General features: G+C 46.1%; 1 protein-coding gene across 1 annotated transcript in view; it reads right to left on the bottom strand.

Annotated features, from left to right (window-relative positions):
- Positions 1 to 24,058, bottom strand: part of NECAB2 (N-terminal EF-hand calcium binding protein 2) — a 397,380-nt gene that overhangs the window by 152,029 nt on the left and 221,293 nt on the right. Inside the window, exons 4-5 of the mRNA XM_075325697.1 lie at positions 3,484 to 3,509; positions 2,128 to 2,225 (exon numbers count right to left, since the gene is read on the bottom strand). Of these exons, the coding sequence (XP_075181812.1) occupies positions 2,128 to 2,225; positions 3,484 to 3,509 (124 nt within the window). The remainder of the gene's footprint in view (positions 1 to 2,127; positions 2,226 to 3,483; positions 3,510 to 24,058) is intronic.

Raw genomic sequence — 24,058 nt, 5'->3', positions numbered from 1 at the left:
CTCAAGGCTGTGGGCACTCAGTCTGTACAGGCTAAGTGTCTGCCTGTCTTTGGGGTGGCGTAACCTTTGCAGATATGGGGCCAGAGTGTAGTCCCTCCGCAGTGACCGGTAGATGGTGAGTTTTTGGGAGTTCTCTAATTCACTCTTCCAGTCCTCTATGTATTGCATCTTGCAGCTCTCTAAGATCTTTTATTTGGCCTTTTGTCAGGGTGTGTTGCTGACTTTGGCTGTACTGGCTTCCGGGGTTCCTGGCTTGCTCTGCGCTCCGGCTCAGCAGGGCTTTATGATGGTAGGAGCTGGGGTTGCTGTTCTGTAAGTGTGCCTGGTGTGATAGTGCCCGCTTGTGTATACTGAGCCATAAAGGGAATCGGCCCAGCTCTGCCCGACAGGCTATGTTTGAGGTGCTGCGATGGACTTGGAGGAGATATTTGCAGAACTCCAGATGGAAGACTTCAGTTGGACTGGAATCACACTTTGTTTGGTCTGGATAGGGCACTGGGCCCCATACCTCGCTGCCATACAGCAGTATAAAGGTGATGACGCTGTCGAATATCTTGAGCCAGACTCTCACCGGTGGTTTGAGGTGGTACAGTTGTCCTCTGATAGCATAAAAGGTTCTGCATGCTTTCCCTTTCAGGGTCTCTGCTGCTTGCTTAAGGCTCCCAGTTTGGCTTAGCTCCAGACCGAGGTAGTTATAGCTGCTGGTCTTCTCCAGCGTGGTGCCATTTAGTGTGAAGGAGGGAGTAGAGGTTTCGTTATACTTCCTCTTCTGAAACACCATGACTTTGGTCTTCTTTTGGTTGATGGGCAAAGCCCATGTGGTGCTGAATGTTTCTAGCACAGCCAGACTATCTTTGAGGCCTTTCTCGGATGGGGAAAGCAGCAGGAGGTCATCTGCGTACAGCAGGATCTTCACCTCTCGGTCATGCAAGCTGAGACCTGGGGCAGGGGAGGATTCAAGGGCTGAGGCCAGTCCATTTATGTAGATATTGAATAGAGTTGGGCTCAGGCTGCAGCCCTGTCTTACACCGCGGCACTGCCGGAAGAAGGCCGTCCTCTTTCCATTAACCTTCACGCTGCATCGGTTCTCAGAGTATGAGCTCTTGATCACGTCGTAGGTTTTGCCACCTATTCCACTCTCCAGGAGTTTAAGGAACAGGCCTGGGTGCCACACTGACTCAAAGGCCTTCTTGAAGTCCACAAAACATGTGTTTCATTCACTATCCCCTCCCCAGGCCAGAATGTATAGGGAAGCTCCCCTTAAACCGGGTTCTAGAGCTCCCCCTTCTGGTCTGGAGTCAGGAAAGCGTTGGCAGCTGGTGCTACCTAGACAGGGGGACCCCCTTCTTGCTTCTAGGCAAAACATCACCCCTTGTGAGGAGGGCAACGCAACTGTGGCAACCGGACCACTGGGGTGCCCCATATGCTTATTCATTCTGTTGTCGGTCGCCTAAATGGTCCAACCAACATATTGGAGCCTACAGCTGGATTCCAGCAGAGATATGACAAAGAAAGAAGGACAATTCAAAAACTGATTAATAGAAAGTTTTTCATTAGTCATTATTGAATGAAAAACATTACATTTAGATGGAGTCATTATTGCACAACATGGACAGTAAGAGCCACCACATCTGTAGGTTCCTACCAAACCAGACACTGGGGATGGGGGATTGCTTTGTGGGTTTGTCGCTCTATTGATTATATGACTATGTGCAACTAGAGTTTTTACATTTTTGTTCTTTGCAAAAACAACATTCAGAACTTTGGGTAAAATTAGAGCTAATACAGATTTGTTCCACAGGATAAATCAATATCTCCTGATGAGTTTCACACCCAATTGTGAGAATTATTAGATGTGGTAACAAATCAAAACCTTTCACTGTTCTCTAATCCCTAATCACAGATGGACTGCATCTTTTTATTTTATCTGCATGACATTGCTGGAACGGCACCACTACGGGCAATATCGGACGTTTGTTTCTTTATTTGGGGTGCTGCCGCAGTTATGAAGCAGTTCTCCAGCAGTGAACCTTTCTTTAAGTATTGTAAAAGACTCAGGACAGAAACTTGGACTTATTTTTGCACAGAATATAAATGTATTTTAAGACGTCAAAACCTGCGGCTTACCTTCTTGGTGTAATCCATTGCCTTCAATATAGACAAATTGAGTGTTTCCAGCGAAGAAAGGACATCTTCATAATCTCCCATATGATTTGCAAAATAATCTGGAAAAAAAAGAATAACTGATCAGAAATTGGCAGTGTCATAGTACAATATAATAACTGAAGAGGATCTGTCTTCATCCTTGGTTTGATGTTCTGTGTGGCTATTAAGGGATTCTGTAATTCAGTCTTAGATTGTTTTAACCATTAAAGGGAACCTGACAGCAGGTTTTTGCTATTGAATCTGAGAGCAACGCAATATAGGCGCAGACTGTCTGCTTCCAGGGATGAGACACGTATTAGGTTGTGTGCTGTAGTTTCTATACAATTAGTGTTTTATCAGCAGGAGATTATCCCTACAGGACTAAGGGGTACTTTACATGCTGTGACATCGCTACCGATATATCGTCGGGGTCACGTCGTTAGTGACGCACATCCGGCGCCGGTAGCGACATCACAGAGTGTAACACTAATGAGCGACGATCAATGATCGCAAAATCGTTCCAAAACGGTGATTGTTGACACGTTGTTCATTTCCTTAATATTGCTGCTGCCACCGGTACGATGTTGTTCGTCGTTCCTGCAGCTCCACACATCTCTATGTGTGACACCGCGGGAGCGACGAACATCTCCTTACCTGCGTCCACCGGCAATGTGGAAGGAAGGAGGTGGGCGGGATGTCACGTCCTGCTCATCTCTGCCCCTCCGCCTCTATTGGCCGGCCACTTAGTGACACCGCAGTGACGTCGCTATGACGCCAACGCACCTCCCCCTTGAGGGAGGGATTGTTCGGCGGTCACAGCGACGTCGCTGAAAAGGTATGTGCGTGTGACGCTGCTATAGCGATAATGTTTGCTACGGCAGCGATCACCAAATATCGCACGAGTGATGGGGGCAGGAGCTATCGCTAGCGATATCGCAGCGTGTAAAGTACACTTAAGTTTCCCCAGTCCAGCTAATTTGTATAACCCCACCCCCACCACTGTTTGGCAGTTTGCTGACAATGTACAGTGTACACAGGAAGCTGCTAATCAGTGGTGTGGGTTGGGTTATACAGATCTCAGCACTCTTTCTTTATTCCATTAAATTCCTGCATGTTTGTAGTTTATGGCTCCCATCACAGTTTATGGTAGTGGTCATCAAGAGGCAAAAAATAAAGAATGAACTTAAAATGTTGTTTATGGGACAGCCCTTCTACCAGTTTTTCTTTACATTTGCCATGTGAAGGCAACTCATGCCTTTATATTTTGTTGGTATATTTAGATTTTTAGGGAAAAATTCTCCATACTGGTCTCATGACAGATCATAAGGAGGATCTTACCACAAAGTTCTCTAGTATCCACATTACTGCAGCACAAGAAAAGGGAAGAGAGGAAAAGAGAGTTAGTAAGAGGAAAGCATCTGACTGTTCATGTAATAAAATTAGTTGTCAGTACTAGATATATATGCAAAAAAACAAAACAAACCAATACCTTGTCTTCTAATATGACCTCAGGGTCCAAAAGAGGGGAGAGCTGCGGTGGCTGACCTCCACCAGCATGCAGTAGGAAATGAAGAAAAAAAAATTTCTCACCCAAGTGGTGAAAAATGCTTTATTGTGCTAACACACAATTAAAATCATAGTGGGGGAAGGATCTACTCTCTGCGATGCCTAGGGGAGCCTAGGGTGAGAGAATTTTTTTTCTTCATTTCCTACTAGACATATATACTTGCAAGGAACTTGTCATGTGGAAAAATGCATTTAACCTGCAGCATTCCGGGTTCAGTCATTGCTCTGTGCATGGAGAGTGGCGGCTGTAACCACGCCCCCCGCACTGACTGACAGCAGAAGGGAGCTGTCAGTCAGTGCAGGAGGTGTGGTTACAGCCTCTGCTCTCCATACACAGAGCAATGACTGAACCTGTGTCATCGCTTCCCTTTAGACTGAAACCAGAATGCTGCCGGGAAGATTAAAGTTAATTTGATCCCAGCAGCAGGGTTTAGTGTGCAGCTAACGGGAAGGATCATAATGCTACTAACCTGCAAATTAACCTCATATTTGCAGGTTAATAGCATTTTTCCATGTGACAGGTTCAAAATCAATCCTTTATTGGTAATATTTTAAAAGGAGACCTCCTTTTAAAATATTACCAATAAAGGATTGATTTTTAATGCGGATTTATACACAATTGATATTGGGATTGCTGCATCACATGTGACAGGTTCCCATTAAAAGTGTAATTCTAAACTCAGACATATCCACTGTAGAACAGCTCCTATTTATTTCAATAAGAGCTGATCTACAAAACCTGGAAGTAACCACTGAACAGCGTACGGAGTTTTGCTGTTCGCTGCTTACATACAACCTCTGCTGGAGCTGGTAACAGCTGACTGGTGGAGATGTGGGGGTGTTGGGTATCAGAACACTAACAATCTGATATTGACGACCAATCCACTGGATTAGAGTAATGGAAAACCCCTTCAAATTCAATTTTATAGTTACTATATTTTTCTTATCTTTCAACTTTAGTCACTATTTTCTTTTTTTTTTTTTTTACCATCCAAAACATAAATATTGATTGCTAGAGCACAGGAGAAGTTCCAATTTTGAGTTACAATACATATTTTTTTATATTAATAAAGTTATCCAACCAGAGTTAATCACCTATACACAGGATTGGTAAGAAATACATGATCGGAAGGGTTTGAAATACAGTGTTCTCCAGCAGCGCAGTCACACTAATGGAGGTCCCATGAGAATAGGGTGGTAGTACATGTGACTGCCTGAAATGCACAAGAACAATACCATAGACTCGTAAAAGTAAATGAAGTGGTGGCCATGCATGGGAGTTCCTGGGTCCTTGGGGGACCCAGAAGTCAGATTCTCATAGATCATACATTTATCACCTATCCTGTAGGTAGGTGGTAAATATTGTTGTTGGGACCACCCCTTTAATATGCAAAAACTGAATTGTCCATTTCTGTATTAAAAAAAAGCATCATATTGTGAGAGGTGAGATGACAATTACGAAGACACTTTAAAGGGACTCTGTCAGCAGATTTCTGCAACGTAACCTGAAGACAGCATGCTGCAAGAGTTAAAACAGAGACTTCAGCCCTGCATATGTAATCTGTCTTTTTTTGTTTCCCTGCAATGTTAGCTTAAGCCTATCATCTTTATCATTAGTGGAACTCAGCAGTACTTGAGTTATACTCCAACTCCATCTCCTTCTGTGATTAGCAGCTTCTGTTTAATCGAAATGTACACTGAGAGCCTAGTGTGGGTGGAGACAGCTCTTATAGCTCTGCTACATGCAAAATGTAAAATTTTCACTGTGTCAGCCACTAATCTAAGTGATACATCATTGAACTCAGGGCCTCTTTGTCAACATCATGTTGTTCTCAAATGAAGTAGCAAAAACTTGCTGACAAATTCCCTTTAAGTCCAACAGCAGTGTACATACAGCCATTCTGGGTGCGAGCAGCAGATGAAAGCAGCTCTGGATGTGAACTTGGAAAAAAAACACTTTACTTCTCAAATTCTGTAAAAATGGCTGCATACAATCATAGTTGTATAATACTCAGCATTTTAAAGAGTGAAACTTGAGATACGATTTACACCAAAAGCCGAACAAACACCTTAATGTAACAGTCCTGCCGGGAAAGGCTGGAGAAAGACTGATCAGACCGGCGTCTTGACAGCGATGGGAAAAATAAATGTGTCTGTACATTGCAGGTAAGTTACAGAGACAATTACAATGAGTGCAAAGCAGGAATTGAAAAGATAATTGGATTTCTACCTACTTAATTATAGTAGAACCAAAGAGGTAATACCTGTGCCCATTCACATGTCCTCTGGCAAATCTAATTACTCTAAATCAGCCGAAAAGAGAAGCAATGCTCAGGAAATAAGTGTGCTTCCTCCGAATACACCAGGGTTACATGTAACACACTGCCATACCAATACTGAATCTGAGACCAGGAAAGAGTTAAACTTGCTCAACCTGCACTAAAATTGGTGTCCCAGAAGGCAGGCCTCGTCTGACTACGCTGCCTGAAAATTAAATTAAAATCTATGATGCGAAGGGATGTTAATTACTTCCCAAATGAGAATACCGGGAGAGAGAGAGGAACACCTGAAAAACAAGACTGGGTGATTTACAAGGCGGCCGCCAAGAATGGCTATTGTCATACAGTCGCGGTAAAGTCTACATTGCCAGGACTACGAGGAGTAGTAGTCTATAGAAAGTCCAAATTCTACCACTTATACATCAAGTGGGTGAGGTCATCCACAAATCCCGATACAATCAGGTGGATGGGTGCGCCATTGTGCCGTAAAAACATAAAGGGGTGGCAGTGGCAATTCAGGATAGAACCCCCTTTATACCATTATTTTATAAGTTTGGAAACTCCGTTAAAAATCTACATGTGCATAAATCATAAGCATAGTAGCGTTAGAAATGGAGAGGAAAAAAATGGTGCCACACTTGGTGAGCTTGTACTTCATATAATTTGTTTTGTTAAAGGGGTATTCCGCTATGGACAATTCCTACTTACTAGAAGAATGAAGACTTCCTTTGATGATATGCTGATCGTAAACATCCAGCAGTCAAATAGTCTATTGGAAAATGTGGATGTATTTATATTCCCTTCAATATCTCCATTGGGGAAAATATAAGGTTATTACAGTTCTATCTTTTGGATATGGGATAACTTGCTGAAAGCTGTGTGTTTGGCCACTGAGATCCCCAGGGATTTCAAGATCGGGGCTCTGAAACCTGAGAACATGGTGCTGCAGCCTGGACTTTATGGGGTGAAGGTGGACATGATCAACTGCAATTCCGTTCATCGTCCCTGGGAATTCCGGATAAAGCCGGATATCGGTTATTTACGGGAAGTCATATAGATAGTGAAAAGAGCGGAGGACGAGCATTTGTACCTCTGCTCCACTCAAGACAGGGCTCTGCATTCCCATTCTCAGGGGGCTCCAGAGCCCCAATCTCGTGGGGACCAAAGCAGCTCCACCCTGAATGAGAAGCAGGTCATCTCCTATCCTAAGAAGATAGTCTTTTGGGAATCATCAATAGTGACAGTCCATCTACCAGCTCTGGCCAAAAAAAAAGGGATAATATGAAGAGGATTCCGAATTTCCTAATAGATATAAGACAATGGGCTATTTAAAAGGGGTGTCTGGATTAGAAAGCTGATAGAAAAGAATCTCTATACATTGCCTACAACCTATATATTTCTATGGACACACTGTAATGTTCTACTTTTCCTGTAGTGGAAGAATGAGGACTAGAGTTGAGCGGACTGGCCATAATCCGGGTCCGGCGGATCCGGATCGGGTTGACAAAGAAGTCCGGAATGAGAGAGAGAGAGAGAATCTGGAATGAGAGAGAGGGAGTCCGGAAAGAGAGAGAGAGTCCGGAAAGAGAGAGAGAGAGACAGGGAGAGAGATCCACTCAACACTAATGAGGACCATTGTGGTCTGCAGATTACCCCTGACTGCTGGAGGGCTCAGGAATGGGACAACGTATGATCAGCTTCATTCTAAGGCTTTCTAATAAAAAGTCATCTCAATTATCCATGCAATTGTCAATCAACATACATTCACATCTACAGTATATCACAAACATCAGTACACCCCTCAAATTTTTGTAAATATTTTATTATATATTTTCATGGGTCAACACTGATATGTTAAGATATGATACTCTGATACAATGTACAGTAGTCAGTGTGTAGCTTGTATAACAGGGTAAATTTGGTGCTCGCTAAATAACTGTTCACACAGCCATTAATGTCAAAGCTGCTGGCAACAAAAGTGAGTACACCCCTAAGTGAAAATAGCCAAATTGTGCCCAAAGTGTCAATATTTTGTGTTGCCACTATTATTTTCAAACACAGCCTTAACTCTCTTGGGCATGGAGTTCACTAGAGCTTCACAGGAGCTGATGGATCCTCTTCCATCCTTCATGATGACATCACAGAGTTGGTGAATGCTAGAGACCTTGTGCTCCTCCCCTTCCGTTTGAGAAGGCCCCACAGATTCTCAATAGGGTTTAGATCTGGGCACATGCTTGGCCAGTCCAGCACCTTTACCCTCAGTTTCTTTAGCAAGGCAGGGGCCTCTTGGAGGTGTGTTTGGGGTTGTTATGTTGGAATAGTGTCGTTATGTCTAGTTTCCGAAGGGAGGAGATCATGCTTTGCTTCAGTATGTCACAGTATATGCTGGCATTATTGGTCCCCTCAATGCACCGTAGCTCCCCACATCCAGCAGCCCTCATGCAGCTCAAACCATGTGTGCCGCCCAGTGCCCCGTTACCTTCAGGTCGTCTCAAGGTCTTCAGGGACGGCGAGTCCTGGGTCCTTCTGGTCACAGGTAGGTTGACTTCTATAAGATTCGTGACGCCACTCTCGGTATTGCGGTCAGGGCGACCGCCACTGCAGATTAGGGGACGCCTGGGGCTGATGTTGAATGCAGTTAGATGTAGTGGCCTCCTGAGAGTGAGGCTGGTCCCAGGACCCAGTGTGGGAGTGTAGTACCACAGGCCGCAGAAGAACTCACACGCACAACAGGAATGTTTTTCAGGGTTTTTACTCCCTTCAGATGGCAGTGGTGAGTTAACCCAGGCGATGCTGTGATGCCCCAAGTGGGGAACCAGGCTCCTTCAGGCTGACTTAGGGGGTGGATGCTGACTCGCCTTCCTAGCCCTCATGTTTTTGTGGTGACCCAGACTTTTAGTCCTACGGGGTCACCCAGGGAAGTTGCTTCCGCCTGTTCTTCCCTTTTTCGGCCCGTTTGCTTGTAGCCTGGACCAGGTCACTCCGGCTGCTTGCCTCTTGTGATCTATGGGCCCTCTCGTTGCTAAGTGTCTGCGGACTCTGTGGTGTTGTGGTGGGGGGTATGAAGTACCCCCACCTGCAGGTTGAGCAGGCCAACTGAATGGGCCCCTGCTCTGGGGACCTGTAACCCCCGCACAACACCAGTCCCCTAACAAGGTGACACCAGCCAAACACATTTAAACCCTAGTCACCTCCCTCAGTGCTGGATTGACACACCAGGTGGCGGAGCCAGGCGGTTGGCCACGTCTACCGAGGAGTTCAGAGAGCCTGAGGCAGGAAAACAGTTCAGTTGAGTTTTGCAGTTCAGTCTAAGAGAGCAGTTTGAGAGTTCAGTGGAGAAGGTCAGGCTTGTGTGACAGGCCTGTAGCAGACTGACAGGTGCCAGGTTAGGAGCCCGGGCACTTTTGGCTAGGAGGCAGACGGAGGCCTCTGCCTGCAGGAGCCGGGAAGATGGCTCAGTGGAACTGTGGTGGACCGGGACAGGGTAGTGGCCCGCCGGTACTGACCCGGGGAACCGACTCGGAAACCGGAGCACAAAGGGGGGTACTCAGACCCTGAAGCTAGGTCCAGAAGCTACTGGGGGCTAGCTAATTAACTGATTGCGGCCAGGACTATAGGTCCTGTCCCACCTAAAGTCCCGACTGAAGACAACAGCCCAACGAGGGGGATAGAAAGCCACCGCCACAGCAGAGAGATCCCATGGGCCAGCATCTGCGGGCAAAGGGCTCCTTCGACAATCACAAGCCAGGGAGCGGACTCCTGTAGTTGCAGGCGCAGGTAGTCCATCATCACAAAACAGGTGCAGGAGAAAGGCATAGACCACCAACCGGGTGGGGGACCAGACTGCAGCCGGCTGCGGGCACCGACCACCATCAGCTTGGTTTACCAAAGACTCGTGTGTGTTTACTAATATTGAGTACATCAGTGCCCTCCGGCCACCCATCTCCCTGCACCGACCAACTACTCCCCAACGGGTCCCGGGGCCACCATCCCTACCCACGGAGGGGTTAACGACTTGCTGCGCAACATCTCCCCCAGGTGCCCTGTAACTGCAGCGGTGGTGTCCACCTTCACCACAACCCGTGGGTGGCGTCACAAACTCAAACACGGCTCCGGCCATACACCTACGTCCCCCCAAACCACCAACTCCTTTTAGATCGGAGTGACCGTGGACCCCCGGGTCCAGAGACCCTCGAGCCACCCGCTGAAGGTCCGGACCAGAGCGGCTCGGCTGCCGTCAAGCACGGGGCGGCACACACCGATTTCCTGGCGTCACAAACATGATACTTACCCATCCACTTACCTTGTGGAAGTGCGCCTTGAAGTGAAGTCAGCGGTGATCCGTTGCAAAGTTTTCAAAATCCGCCATCTTGCCGCCATCTTTTGTCACAAAGATTCTCGTCAGAGTCTTCTTCCCCGTGAAAAGAGCGCCAAAGCTGAAGCCCCGCCCCCTGGGAACACGGCCGAAAAGCAGATCCGGAAGTCGCAACGAAACTTACCGGCCGGCGAGAGGAGTGCCGCAAAAAGACTAAGGGGGGGTGGGTGAAAATCAGTGGCATGTAACTAATGCTGTGAAGTGCAGGGACGCCAGGACTTTGCGGCAACCCGTTCCTGGATACCATCGCGGCAGGATGTGTCAGAGTACGCAGGCCCAAGCCCACTTCATACTGGCGAAGTGAGCGTCGGAGATGAAGGGCATGGCTGCAGCTGTCCAGGCACGCGAAGTGGAGATGATCTCGGAGGAGCGGGTAAGCAGTGACCCACGCCCCTATGTTCCCCAGGAACTGGCCGTCTCGGCTGAGGGACCCGGCCTGCTCCAGTCCACCACACCGTCTCCCTCGTCGCCCGTGTCCGCAGCCACCACCCCGCTGCCTCAGTCCGTGGCAGCGGAGCCCGTACCACCTACGGGGGAGGGCCAAGCTACTGGGCCCTCAGGCCTTACCGTCACCATCGCTCCAGCACCGCCAACGACATCCCATCCGGTCCAGAGCATGGCCGCAACGGAGGTGATCCTCGCCCAGAAGTCAACCGCAGCAGCGACGCTAGTCGCTCCCAAAAACCCAGTCCCGGCTGTGGAGCAGCCGGAGTGCCCCTGCAGAGAGGAGGAGCAGGCCACTGAGCAGTGGGGCCCACGGCAGAATGTGAGTCCGGTCGTAGCCGGCGCCGGGGGCATCTGAGTGACCCCGACTCCTGGGCAGGAAGGGGGGCACGGAGCCAATGCCTCGTACTGGGAGTGGCAGCAACGGCAGCTGCGCCAAGAAATTGCTGTTTAAAGAAGAAAATTGCATACTGCCCGTCCCCGTTTGGACTTTGTTGATTCCTATTTGTTTTACCCCCATTTACAAAACAGACATGGCTGAGAACTAGCAGGCCACCCAAAAACTATTGGGTCTTGTAAATAGTCCCTGACCACCTTTTCATGTCCTGCAGACTCCGGAGAGGCTGGTTGGAGGAAGGGCCTGCGGGATGTTGTAGGCCGAGGTCCCGTCACCATGCAGACCGGTGACAACCCTCCGGGTTAGAGGTCTCCTGGACGTGGGGCCTCAGAGACTGCCGGGTAAGGAACTTATTACCCGGCCCGTGTGGGCCACACCCGGACCCGAACCCGCTTCCTGGACTGGGGAAAAGGGGTGCTGACCTGTTTTTAGAAGCAGCATCAAGGTTTAGGTTTGCTTGGGTGGGCAAAATGGAAAGGACCCGGTCCCATCCCGTTCCCGGTTAATAAAATGTTCCGCAACGTTTAAGTAACATGCCTCCCGCAAGGAAAGAAAACCAAATATGCTTGAAAAATGTAAATACTGTTATTATACTTGTAAATGTTCCTTTTATCTTTTTCCAGTTTAAAGAAAAATAAACGGTGGTGGTTGGACAGCCCGCGGACGGTCTGTGATTAACCAAGGGGGAGTGTGACGCCCTGGCCAGCCAGGTAGTCACAGATAGAGCCCCGCACAACACCAGTCCCTTAACAAGGTGACACCAGCCAAACACATTTAAACCCTAGTCACCTCCCTCAGTGCTGGATCGAGACACCAGGGGGCGGAGCCAGGCAGTTGGCCACGCCCACCGAGGAGTTCAGAGAGCCTGAGGCAGGAAAACAGTTCAGTTGAGTTTTGCAGTTCAGTCTAAGGCCTAAAACACACTTCCGCAAAAACAAACGTACGTGTCTCACGGTCCGTTTTTCGGGTCCGTGTTCCGTTTTTTATGGGCGTTTCTCCGGTACGTATGGCATCCGTGTGATGGCGTATGTGAGCCGTGTGTGCGTGTGGAATGTCTGTATTGACATAAAATACGTACGTGTGCTGTCCGTGTGCCGTCCGTTTTTAAAAGCCCGCATTCTTACCCAATTAACATTGTTAATCATTCATCATGAGATCCTGGTGTTGTTGTTTGCCTTCAATTGACCTGATAGATTGGTAACAAGTGTATCAGATTTTGTGATTAAAAACGGACATGGATGATACGTGCTGAACACGGACATACTCCGTGTGCGGTCCGTGCACGCACGGACCCATAGACTAAAGCGGGTCCGTGCCTGCGTGCTGCCGGCCAAAAACGGACAGGTCGTCCGTGTAGAAAAGCGCACACACGTACTTACCACACGGAGACACGTTCCGTGTGATTTTACGTGTGTGTGCCATCTACCATTGAATAACACGGGTCTCCATGTCTCCGGTACGTGTAAATACGTACCGCACACGTACAAAAAAAAACGGATGTGTGTTGCGGGTCTAAGAGAGCAGTCTTAGGGTATGTGCGCACGTTGCTTTTTACCTGCTTTTTTGCTGCTTTTTCTTCTGCGCTGTTTAATGCCAAAATGGATGTGTTCTTCTATTCAAGCAAAGTCTATGGGAATTTGGGTTTCTTGTTCACACTATGTTGTTCAAAATGCTGCCTTTTTGTGGCAGAACTTTGGTCAAAAACTCAGCTTTTCAAAGAAGCAACATGTCAATTGTTTTTGCCATTTGGGTTTTGCACTGCAAAGCTGAGTTTTTGACCAAAGTTCTGCCACAAAAAGGCAGCATTTTGAACAACATAGTGTGAACAAGAAACCCAAATTCCCATAGACTTTGCTTGAATAGAAGAACACATCCATTTTGGCATTAAACAGCGCAGAAGAAAAAGCAGCAAAAAAGCAGGTAAAAAGCAACGTGCGCACATACCCTAAGAGAGCAGTTTGAGAATTCAGTGGAGGAGGTCAGGCCTATGTGACAGGCCTGTAGCAGACTGACAGGTGCCAGGGTAGGAGCCCGGGCACCTTTGGCTAGGAGGCAGACGGAGGCCTCTGCCTGCAGGAGCCGGGAAGACGGATCAGTGGAACCGTGGTGGACCGGGATAGGGTAGTGGCCCACCGGTACCGACCCGATGAACCGACTCGGAAACCGGAGCACAAAGGGGTCTACTCAGACCCTGAAGCTAGGTCCAGAAGCTACTCTGGGCTAGCTAATTAACTGATTGCGGCCAGGACTATAGGTCCTGTCCCACCCAAAGTCCTGACTGAAGACAACAGCCCAACGAGGGGGATAGAAAGCCACCACCACGGCAGAGAGATCCCACGGGCCAGCGTCTGCGGGCAAAGGGCTCCTTCGACAATCACAAGCCAGGGAGCGGACTCCTGTAGTTGCAGGTGCAGGTAGTCCATCATCACAAAACAGGTGCAGGAGAAAGGCATAGACCACCAACCGGGTGGGGGGACCAGACTGCAGCCAGCTGCGGGCACCGACCACCATCACCTTGGTTTACCAGACACTCGTGTGTGTTTACTAATAGTGAGTACATCAGTGCCCTCCGGCCGCCCATCTCCCTGCACCGCCCAACTACTCCCCAACGGGTCCCGGGGCCACCATCCCTACCCACGGAGGGGTTAACGACTTGCTGCGCAACATCTCCCCCAGGTGCCCCGTAACTGCAGCGGTGGTGTCCACCTTCACTACATCCCGTGGGTGGCGTCACGAACTTAAACACGGCTCCGGCCGTACACCTACGTCCCCCCAAACCGCCAACCCCTTTTAGATTGGAGTGACCATGGACCCCCGGGTCCGGAGACCCTCGAGCCACCCACTGAAGGTCCGGATCCGAGCGGCTCGGCTACCGCCGAGCACGGGGCGGCACAAGACACACTTGTCTTTGTGCTCCTCACCTGGTTGCCGCCACACATGCTCAACACCCTCTGAACCAAATAAATTTATCTTGGTCTCATCAGACCACAGGACATGATCCCAGTAATCCATATCCTTAGTCTTCTTGTCTTCAGCAAACTGCTTGCGGACTTTCTTGTGCATCATCCTTAGAAGAGTATTCCTTCTGGACAACAGCCATGCAGACCAAATTGATGCTGATGCAGTGAGTGGCGTATATTCTGAGCACTGACAGGCTGACTCTCCCCCATCACCCACCCCCCACCCCTTTAATCTCCACAGCAATGCTGGCAGCAGACATACATCTATTTTGAAAAGACAACCTCTGAATATGACGCTGAGCATTACACTCAACCTCTTTTGTCGACCATGGCGAGGCTTGGTCTTAGTGGAACCTGTTTGGTCAGGGCCACCGTGCTGCAGCTAAGTTTGAGGGTGTTGGAAATCTTCTTATAGCCTAGTCCATCTTTATATACAGTAACAATATTCTTTTTCTAATTTTAAACTTCCAGTGACCAGAATGAGGTCGCCGGGCGTTGCTGAATGTCCTGGACCATTTTCTTCAAAGGCGATGTCCTGCTGGGCAGGACATATCACTATGTTTGACACTGTGTGACAGGGTCCCAATGACAGCAGAGATCGTTATGCAGGTCTCTACTGCGACCTGTATCGTTAATGAGTCGTTGGTAAGATCTGACTGTGTGACATCTCACCAGCGACCTCCCAGCAACTTACCAGGTCGCATCGTTTTCGGGATCGCTGGTAAGTCGCTAAATGTTACAGGGGCTTAACACACCTGCTCCTCATTCACACCTGAGACCTTAACACTAATGAGTCACATGACACCAGGAAGGGAAAATGGCTATTTGGGCACAATTTGGCCATGTTCACTTAGGGGTGTACTCACTTTTGTTGCCAACGGTTTTGACATTAATGGCTGTGTGTTGAGTTAGTTAGAGGGCACACTAAGCTGTACACTGACTACTTTGCACTGTATCAAAGTGTCATATCTTCAGTGTTGTCCCATGAGAACATATAATAAAAAATATTTTCCAAAATGTGAGGGGTGTACTCATTTGTGATATATTGTAGCTTGATATCTTTGTATTATTCGTGGTAATTCTGTCCCACATATCTTCTCTTCTGTATGCTGGCCCGGAAAAGACTGCACCAACAATATTTAATCTGTATGCAAATAACAGAATATCAAAGCTCCAGAATAATAGTAATTTCACCCTCCACATCCTAAAATGCATGGTATGGATGAGAAGATAAATCGTAGGTGCTTCACTACTGTGTGAATGTCATAGACCACACTTGTTTATTGGATTTCCAGTAAAAAAAAGTCGAAGGGTTTTCCAGTCTTCATGTAAATTTTTGCAGCCACTGTATGTGACTACAGACTGTTGAATCCTGACAGTGCATTATGCACACTATCAAGATTACACTCTGCTGCCAGCACACGGTTTGTGATTTGCAGTCACATGCCAAATATCAACTATTCGTGCTTCACTCGAAGACAGGTTTTTATACCATACTCTTGTTTTGCGTATGCCATTGTATGGATTTCTGACTTAGAGGGAACCTGTCATGTCAAAACACGCTATTAACCTGTAGATATGGGATTAATCTAATGGTTGACAGCGTTCTGAAACTGTCTGCCCAAATGAAAGCCTAGTTACAGGGAGGAAATTAACTTTATTCCTCCTGGCAGCCTCCGACTTTCAGTCAGTTATAGAGTAGTGATAAGGAAGGACTAAACTGCTCAGTACTTGAATCGAGCAGTTCAGATGCTTGGACAGGCTCAACTCGAGTACAGAGTATAATAGAGGTCAATGGGAAACCCAAGCATTTATCTGAAACACCCTAACAGGAGGGCTGGGAAGGCAGGAAAATCGCTGACATGGATGAAAATAGCACTCAAATGGAATTGGACCAGCATGGAGAAGGCGCCTGGACGAATCTCCAACTCCCAGGTCACTGCTGGGAACAATGTTGTGAATTTGGAGATGGTACATGAGTAGGAGGTGCAGGAAGTGGTGGAGGAGGTGGGGGAAACCCTACTAGAACATGCTATTCTAGGCATTATAATATTATCTACCATCCAACCCACAACTTATTCACACTGTTCTGGCTTCAACAGTTGTGTCCTGCACCCCCCCCTGCAACGCGGGACAGGAAGATAGGTCTAGATGACAAGTGTATTTGTTGTGCTCCCACAGCATGCACAATTTGCCTCGCCCCATGGCCACTGTGTGCACCTCCATAAGCAGTAAGTTCACTTCCCCATCCCATACCGCTCGCCTTGTGCTTTTTAAATTACATATGCAGCTAAAAGCAGGATTAATAGGAACTACAACAGAATACTACATTTTGTTTTATGTTGCAGCAGCAAGGACTATAAAGCGATAACCCCTGCCTAGTTGCCTGCAATACTAAACTGAGGTCACTGAGTTTAATGAGATTACCTGAGGTCAGGTTACCTGCGGTCACAGGTGGAGGACTGTTGGAACCTCCAGCTGTGACCGTAAATAAACTCAGTGATGTCAGCACTCATCACTGCGTCTCAGTCTCCGCTGAAGCACAGAGCAGGCAGTTATGTTCTATGCACTGTGACTTCAGTAATGTAGCAGAGCTGGAATCATCATAGGACCTTGTGTGGATTATGTCAGGCCTGGGTATTTTTGGGGTTAATAAAGTGGTGAAAGAGGGTGCGTTTTTTGTATTTTATTTCAAATAAAGGATTTTTTTGGTGATTGTTTTTATTTCTTTTCACTTACAGTATAAGTAATGCGGGGGGGACTCATACACCTTCTCCATTACTAATCTAGGGCTTAGTGGCAGCTGAGAGCTGTCATTAACCCCTAATTACCCCAATTACTAAAGTACCAGGCTAATCAGGTGAGGAGGGTAAAGTTCCTGGATTGACGCATCTAATGGATGCGACAATCCTAAGCGTCTGTAGGTTGCTATTTTTAGGCTGGGGGGGCCTATAACCCTAGAATGCATACCTGGGGCCTCTCAGGCCTGCTAGGTTACTTGTTTTCTATGGTAGGTTTCTATGGTTGCGCATTCTAGGGATAACCATGGGTCTCCGCAGCTCGAGAAAACCAGCCGCCAGCTGTCTGCTTTATCATGGCTGGGAATCAAAATTGGAGGGGGACCATATGCCGTATTTTTAAATGAATTGTCTCTTATTTCAAAGAGTTATCCACAATAGACTACTCCTTTTTTACATTTGGGCCTGCTGGTGATCAACTATAACTGCCAGGTAAAGACGAAATCTTCTCTTTCAGGGACAAGAGGTATACCATGATGCTGCTTCATACTAACTGATCCTTCACGATGGAATTTCCACTTTATTAGTCAGAAAAGTTGGAAAACTCCTTAAATAACTTCCTGAAGAAATATTAAGAGTTAGACTTCAATCATACATCCATATGAAATGTCCATGTCATATCCGATTTTTTTTCGCAGACATCACTCAAACAATGGATCTATTCACACATCTGTGAAATTCAAAGATCCGAGAGTGAAATCTGTGAGACTCGGAGCAGGTCCTATTCTGATCCAGACTCCACCATCCAAGTCAATGGGGATGTGTGACCTACGCATGCAAATCAGAAGGCTTCACAGATCTATTGCTTTGTGATAAATGTGAATAAAGACGTGATCTTTTTCTGGGGTCTGTTTATTGGCTTAAAGGCGAGGACACCTCTTCAATGAAAAAATAAATAGAAAAAAAACAGAAGAAACTAGGAGGCAACTTGAAAACCGTAACAAACAAAATACAACCGTATTTACCAACACCACTTCAGTCACATAGATATGAATAATGCACAGTGTCTGCCTTACAGCCTATTTATGATGCCCATACTTTTACATCAAAGAAAAAAGACTGATGGCACTTCCTAACTTTCTAATGTGAACAGGTGCAAACTGAGCATGAAACAGTAACAAAAAGGAGACAGATGCATTCTGCAATGCAAAGATATGTGGAACAATGAATATAGCAATATAAATATGCATTACTGCTATGGAAAACATGGAAAACTAGAGATACTTAGCATACAAAAATGGCCAGTTTTATGTAAGCCCAAAAGCCAACCTGTTACTGCTGGGTCCCTATCAAACGAATGCGTCTCTTTGGGTTATAAAACCTACAATATACAGTATGGGCGTTTATGAACCTGCTAATGAAGAATTAAAATCGCCTAAGGCTAAAGAGCAGCAGTGCTCAATCAGAAGGCATGACCCAATAATGTAAGAAAAAGACTGATGGCACTTCCTAACTTTCTAATGTGAAGAGGTACATACTGAGCATGAAACATAGTAACAAAAAGGAGACAGCTGCATTCTGTAGTGCGAAGACATGTCAACAATGAATAGTAAAGAATTAAAGTCACCTAAGGCTGAAAAGCAGGAGTGCTCAGTCTTTTTGTTACTATGTTTCATGCTCAGCATGCACCTGTTCACATTAGAAAGTTAGGAAGTGCCATCAGTCTTTTTCTTAGATTACAGTCATGCCTTCTAATTAAGCTCTTCAGCCTTAGGCAATTTTAATTCTTCTTTAGCAGGTTCCTATTTTTTTTTTAATTTAAAGAGAGGCATTAGTTTGATAGGGACCCAACAATATGAGGTCTCCTTGCCGTTGGCTGTTGGGCACACATAAAACTGGCCATTTTTGTGTGCCAAGTATCTAAATTTTTACATGTTTTCAATAGCAGTATTGCATGTGTATATTCCTATATTCATTGTTTACATATCTTAGCACTACTGTTTCTTTTTCATACTATTACAGCAGGCGTGCTGCCCATCACTATGCAAGTGCATCCCACAGGCACAGACACTAATAATTCTCAAAGTCTACACTAAATGGCCTATCTGCATCCTGCACAAAAATGAAAAATTGTGCAACAAACAGATGTAAGAAAACATGAGGTATTGGTAAATATTTTGGCTAAAATAAGCAAGACTGCAACCCACATCAAGGGTCCTCATTGTCTTGAGAGTCACTACAGTAAATTAAGAAACTAACTGAAAAAGAGCAGTATTTACCAACACAGTCACAATACCAATGCACTAAAGGATACAGCAGGCCCCATGAAAAAAATTGGTCCATATCTCTCGGATGGTAACACTCACATGGATGTATGAATGTAGCTTTAGGAGAAGATTCTCGAGCTCTCCCTATAGAAGTACTGTACCCAATTCTCAATGAGTACGTACAGCCAGACAAAGTATAGAGTGATATACATTTAACCCTATAGCGACGGCCTAACGTCTCAAGGCGTCGGAAAAACAGAGTACTTATTCTGTTCCGACGTCTTGAGACGCCGGCTCTGCATTCATTTCCCTCCGATGTGAAATGATAAAACATTTCAGATCGGAGGGAAATGTCCTCCCCCTGACCCCTCCTCCGGTCCACCGGAGATCTCTGGTCCCCCGGAGCACCCTCCGGTTCTCCAGAGCGCTCCCCCTTCCCTCCTCCGGAGCGTGCAAGATGGCGGCGCGCAGCGCACAGTAGCGCGCGGCCGCATTCATCCTGCTCTTTCTGCCGCATGTGAGACGTCACATGCGACAGAAAAGTTGTCCCCAGGTCCCGCCAGGTCTCCCGCCGTCACCCCCCCTCAGCCCCCGGTCTTCCGTTACCTGGCTGCTGCTCCGTCCCAGTGATCACTCGGCCTCCTCTGGAAAGCTGGCGGCGTATGTGCAGACAGCTGCTGTCAGCTGGATCCTTGCAAGCGGGGACGCTCACCGCGCTGCTTGCACATGCTGCTGTACGGTGGACCGGGGGAGAGTGAGTGCAGTAATCTGCAGCCACACTCCTCACATGGAGAGTCTGCTGTTCAAGAAAATGGGGGGTACGTTCTGTGAGCGTGCCCCTCATATTCTGGAATGAGGTTACTGCAGGTCACTCTGTCCTAGGTTGGACCGGGGCAGTGTGAGTGCAGTATTCTCAGATTACTGCACCCACACTGCTCATGGAGAGCTTGCTCTTCCAGAAAATGGGGGATACGTTCCCTGAACGTGCCCCCCATATTCTAGAAGGTCCAGAGTCGCCGAGGGACCTCCAAAATGGATTACAGCGACCGAAATTTATTTATTTTCAATAAATTGGTGAAAAAGGAATGTTTCGGGGAGTTTTTTTTTTTTCAAATAAATTTTTTTTTTTGTCTTTATTTTTTTCTATTACTGACTGGGTTGGTGATGTCGGGTATCTGTTTAGATGCCGTGACATCACTAACCCCAGGGCTTGATGCCAGGTGACATTACAGCTGGTATCAACCCCGTATATTACCCCGTTTGCCACCGCACCAGGGCGCGGGATGAGCTGAAGCCAAGCGCCAGGATTGGCGCATCTAATGGATGCGCCACTTCTGGGGCGGCTGCGGCCTGCTATTTTTAGGCTGGGAAGAGTCCAATAACCATGGCTCTTCCCACCCTGAGAATACCAAACCCCAGCTGTCCGCTTCACCTTGGCTGGTGATCTAATTTGGGGGGGACCCCACGTTTGTTTGTTTGTTGTTTTTTAAAAAAAAAATGCCTGGGAAGCCCTCCAAATTGATCACCAGCCAAGGTGAAGCTGTCAGCTGTGGTTTGCAGGCTACAGCTGTCTGCTTTACCCTAGCTGGCTATCAAAAATAGGGGGGACCCCACGTCGTTTATTTTAATTATTAATTTTTTTGGGGGGGGCTAAATACAAGGCTAGGCACTCTTTAGTGCCACATGAAAGGCACTAAAGGGCGCCAGCTTAGAATATGCAGGGGAATGGGACGTTATATTTGTTTGACATCTATCCATTCATCCATTGTAGCATTTTAGGCTGTGTGCCCACAATCAGGGTTTGCAGCGTTTTGGGCGCAGAGTGTTTTCCCTGCATCCATAGCGCTGCATTGTGCAGTAGAAGCACAGTGGAAGGCTTTTTAGAAATCCCATGCCCACTGTGCTTCTTTTTTCCGCAGCATAAACCGACCTGTGGCGCAGCTTCCCGAGCCTCAGCATGTCAATTTATGCTGCGGAGACAAGAGTGTTCTCTGCAGGTAGCATAGAGCTCCACAGCAGCCTGAAACCAAATCGTGGGCATGGGCAGCTGCGTTCTCCCGTGGACAACACTCATATCTCTGCAAGAAGGCTGACACTGTGTACTAGACGCCGTGTCGCTGGATCATGGCCACATAGCCTAAAAGTGAGAAATTTGTTGCTACAGCAACATTTTTGTGAAGTACCTGTGGATTCAAAATGCTTACTATACTCCTGAATAAAATCCAGTTTCCAAAATGGGGTCACTTGTGGAGGGTTTTTGCTATATAGGTACCCAAGGGGCCCTGCTAATGTGACATGGTGCCCGCAATTTATTTCAACTTTTCCAGAATTCAAATGGTGCTCCTTCCATTCCAAGCCCTCCCATTTATCCAAACAGAGGTTTTTGGCCACATGTGGGGTATCCCTGTGCTCATAAGACATTGGATAACAACCTCTTAGGTCCACGGTTTGTTGTGGATTCTTGAAAAAGTAAGAAATTTGATGCTAAAGCAACATTTTTGTGAAAAAAATTAAAATTTTCAATATGGCAAACTAAGCTTATCAAATTCTGTGAAGTACTCTTAGATTCAAACTGCTCAATATACACCTAGATAAAAGCCTTGAAGTGTCTTGTTTCCAGAATGGGGTCACTTGTTGGGGAGTTCCACTGTTTAGGCACCTTAGGGGCTTTCCAAATGCAACATAGCGTCCGCTAATGATTCCAGCCAATTGTGCAGTCAAATGGCGCTCCTTCCCTTCCGAGCCCTGCTGTGCACCCAAACAGTTGATTTTCATCACACATAAGGTATCAGCATACTCAGGAGAAATTGCACAATAAATCATATGCTGAATTGTTTCCTTTTACACTTGTAAAAAAAACCTACCTGGTTGAAGTAACAATTTTGTGGTAAAAATGATTTTTTTTATTTTTACAGCTCAACATTATAAACTTCTGTGAAGCACCTGAGGGTTCAGGGTACTCACCAGACATCTAGATAAATTCCTTCAGGGGTCTATTTTCCAGAATGGGGCCCCTTGTGGGGGACCTCCACTGTTTAGGCACCTCAGGGGCTCTCCTAATGCAACATAGCGTCCGCTATTGATTCCAGACAATTTTGCAGTCAAATGGCACTCCTTCCCTTCCGAGCCCTGCTGTGCGCCCAAAAAGTTGATTTCCACCACATATAAGGTATCGCCAAACTCAGGAGAAATTGCACAATAAATTTTATGCTGAATTTTTACCTTTTACACTTGTAAAAAAAAAAAAGCTACCTGGTTGAAGTAACAATTTTGTGGTAAAAATGTATATTTTTTTTATTTTCACAGCTCAACATTATAAACTTCTGTAAAGCATCTGGGGGTTCAGGTTACTCACCAAACATCTAGATAAATTCCTTGTGGGGTCTATTTTCTGAAATGTGGCCACATGTTGAGGAGCTTAACTGTATAGGCACCTCAGGGGCTCTCCTAATGCAACATGGTGTCCGCTATTGATTCCAGACAATTTTGCAGTCAAATGGCACTCCTTCCTTTCCGAGCCCCGCCGTGTGCCCAAACAGTTGATTTCCACCACATATAAGGTATTGCCAAACTCAGGAGAAATTACACAATATATTTCATGGTGACTTTTTTCCTGTTACCCTTGTGAAAAAAAAGCTACCTTGTTGAAATAACAATTTTGTGGTAAAATTTTATTTTTTTATTTTTATGGCTCAACGTTATAAAATTCTGTGAAGCACCTGGGGGTTCAGGGTTCTCACCAAACATCTAGATAAATTCCTTGAGGGGCCTAGTTTCCAAAATGGGGTCACTTGTGTGGTTTTTCTGCTGTTTAGGTACCTTAGGGGACCTCCAAATGCGACATGGTGCCCGCAATCTTTTTCAGCCAAATTTCCTTTCCAAAATTCAAATATTGTTCCTTCCGTTCCAAGCCCTCCCATTTGTCCAAACAAAGGTTTCAGACCACATGTGAGGTATCACTGCGCTCATGAAAAAGTGGTTAACAAACCTTGAGGTCAAATTTTTGGAATTACCTCTTGAAAAAGTGAGAAAATTGATGCTAAAGCAACATTTTTGAGAAAATTATTAAAATTTTCAATATGACAACGTAACGTTAACAAAATCTGTGAAGTACCTGTGGATCCAAAATGCTCACTATACCCCTAGATAGAAGCCTTGAGGGGTCTAGTTTCCAAAATGGCATCACTTGTGAGGGGTTTCTTCTGTTTAGGGTACCTTAGCAGACCTGTAAATGCAACATGGTGCCCGCAATCTATTTCAGCCAAATTTGCTTTCCAAAATTCAAACATTGCTCCTTCTGTTCCGAGCCCTCCCATTTGTCCAAACAGAGGTTTCTGACCACATGTGGGGTATCAGTGCGTTGATAACAAAGTGGGGAACAAGTTTTGTGGTCCATTTTGTTCTGTTATTTCTTCTAAAAGTGAATAAATTTGGGTTAGAACAACATTTTTAGGTAAAATTTAATTTTTGCTTTTTTTTCATTCCACATTGCTTTTGTTCATGTGAAGCACCTGAAGGGTTAATAAACTTCTTGAATGTGGTTTTGAGTACTTTGGGGGGTGCAGTTTTTAGAATGGTGTCACTTTTGGGTATTTTCTGTCATCTAGGCCTATTGAAGTCACTTCAAATATGATGTGGTACCTAAAAAAATGGTTTTGTAAATTTTAATGTAAAAATGAGAAATCGCTGATAAACTTTGAACTCTTCTAACTTCCTAACAAAAAAAAAATTTGTTTCCAAAATTGTGCTTATGTAAAGTAGACATGTGGGAAATGTTATTTATTAACTATTTTGTTTCACAGAAATCTCTGGTTTAACGGTATAAAAATTCAAAAGTTGAAAATTGCTACATTTTCAAAATTTTTGCCAAAATTCAATTTTTTTCAT

The sequence above is a fragment of the Anomaloglossus baeobatrachus genome, chromosome 10 (genome assembly GCF_048569485.1).
Source record: "Anomaloglossus baeobatrachus isolate aAnoBae1 chromosome 10, aAnoBae1.hap1, whole genome shotgun sequence".
NCBI lineage: Eukaryota > Metazoa > Chordata > Amphibia > Anura > Aromobatidae > Anomaloglossus > Anomaloglossus baeobatrachus.
The sequence above is the reverse complement of the archived record's forward strand: the minus strand, read 5'-3'. Positions and strand labels throughout refer to the sequence as shown.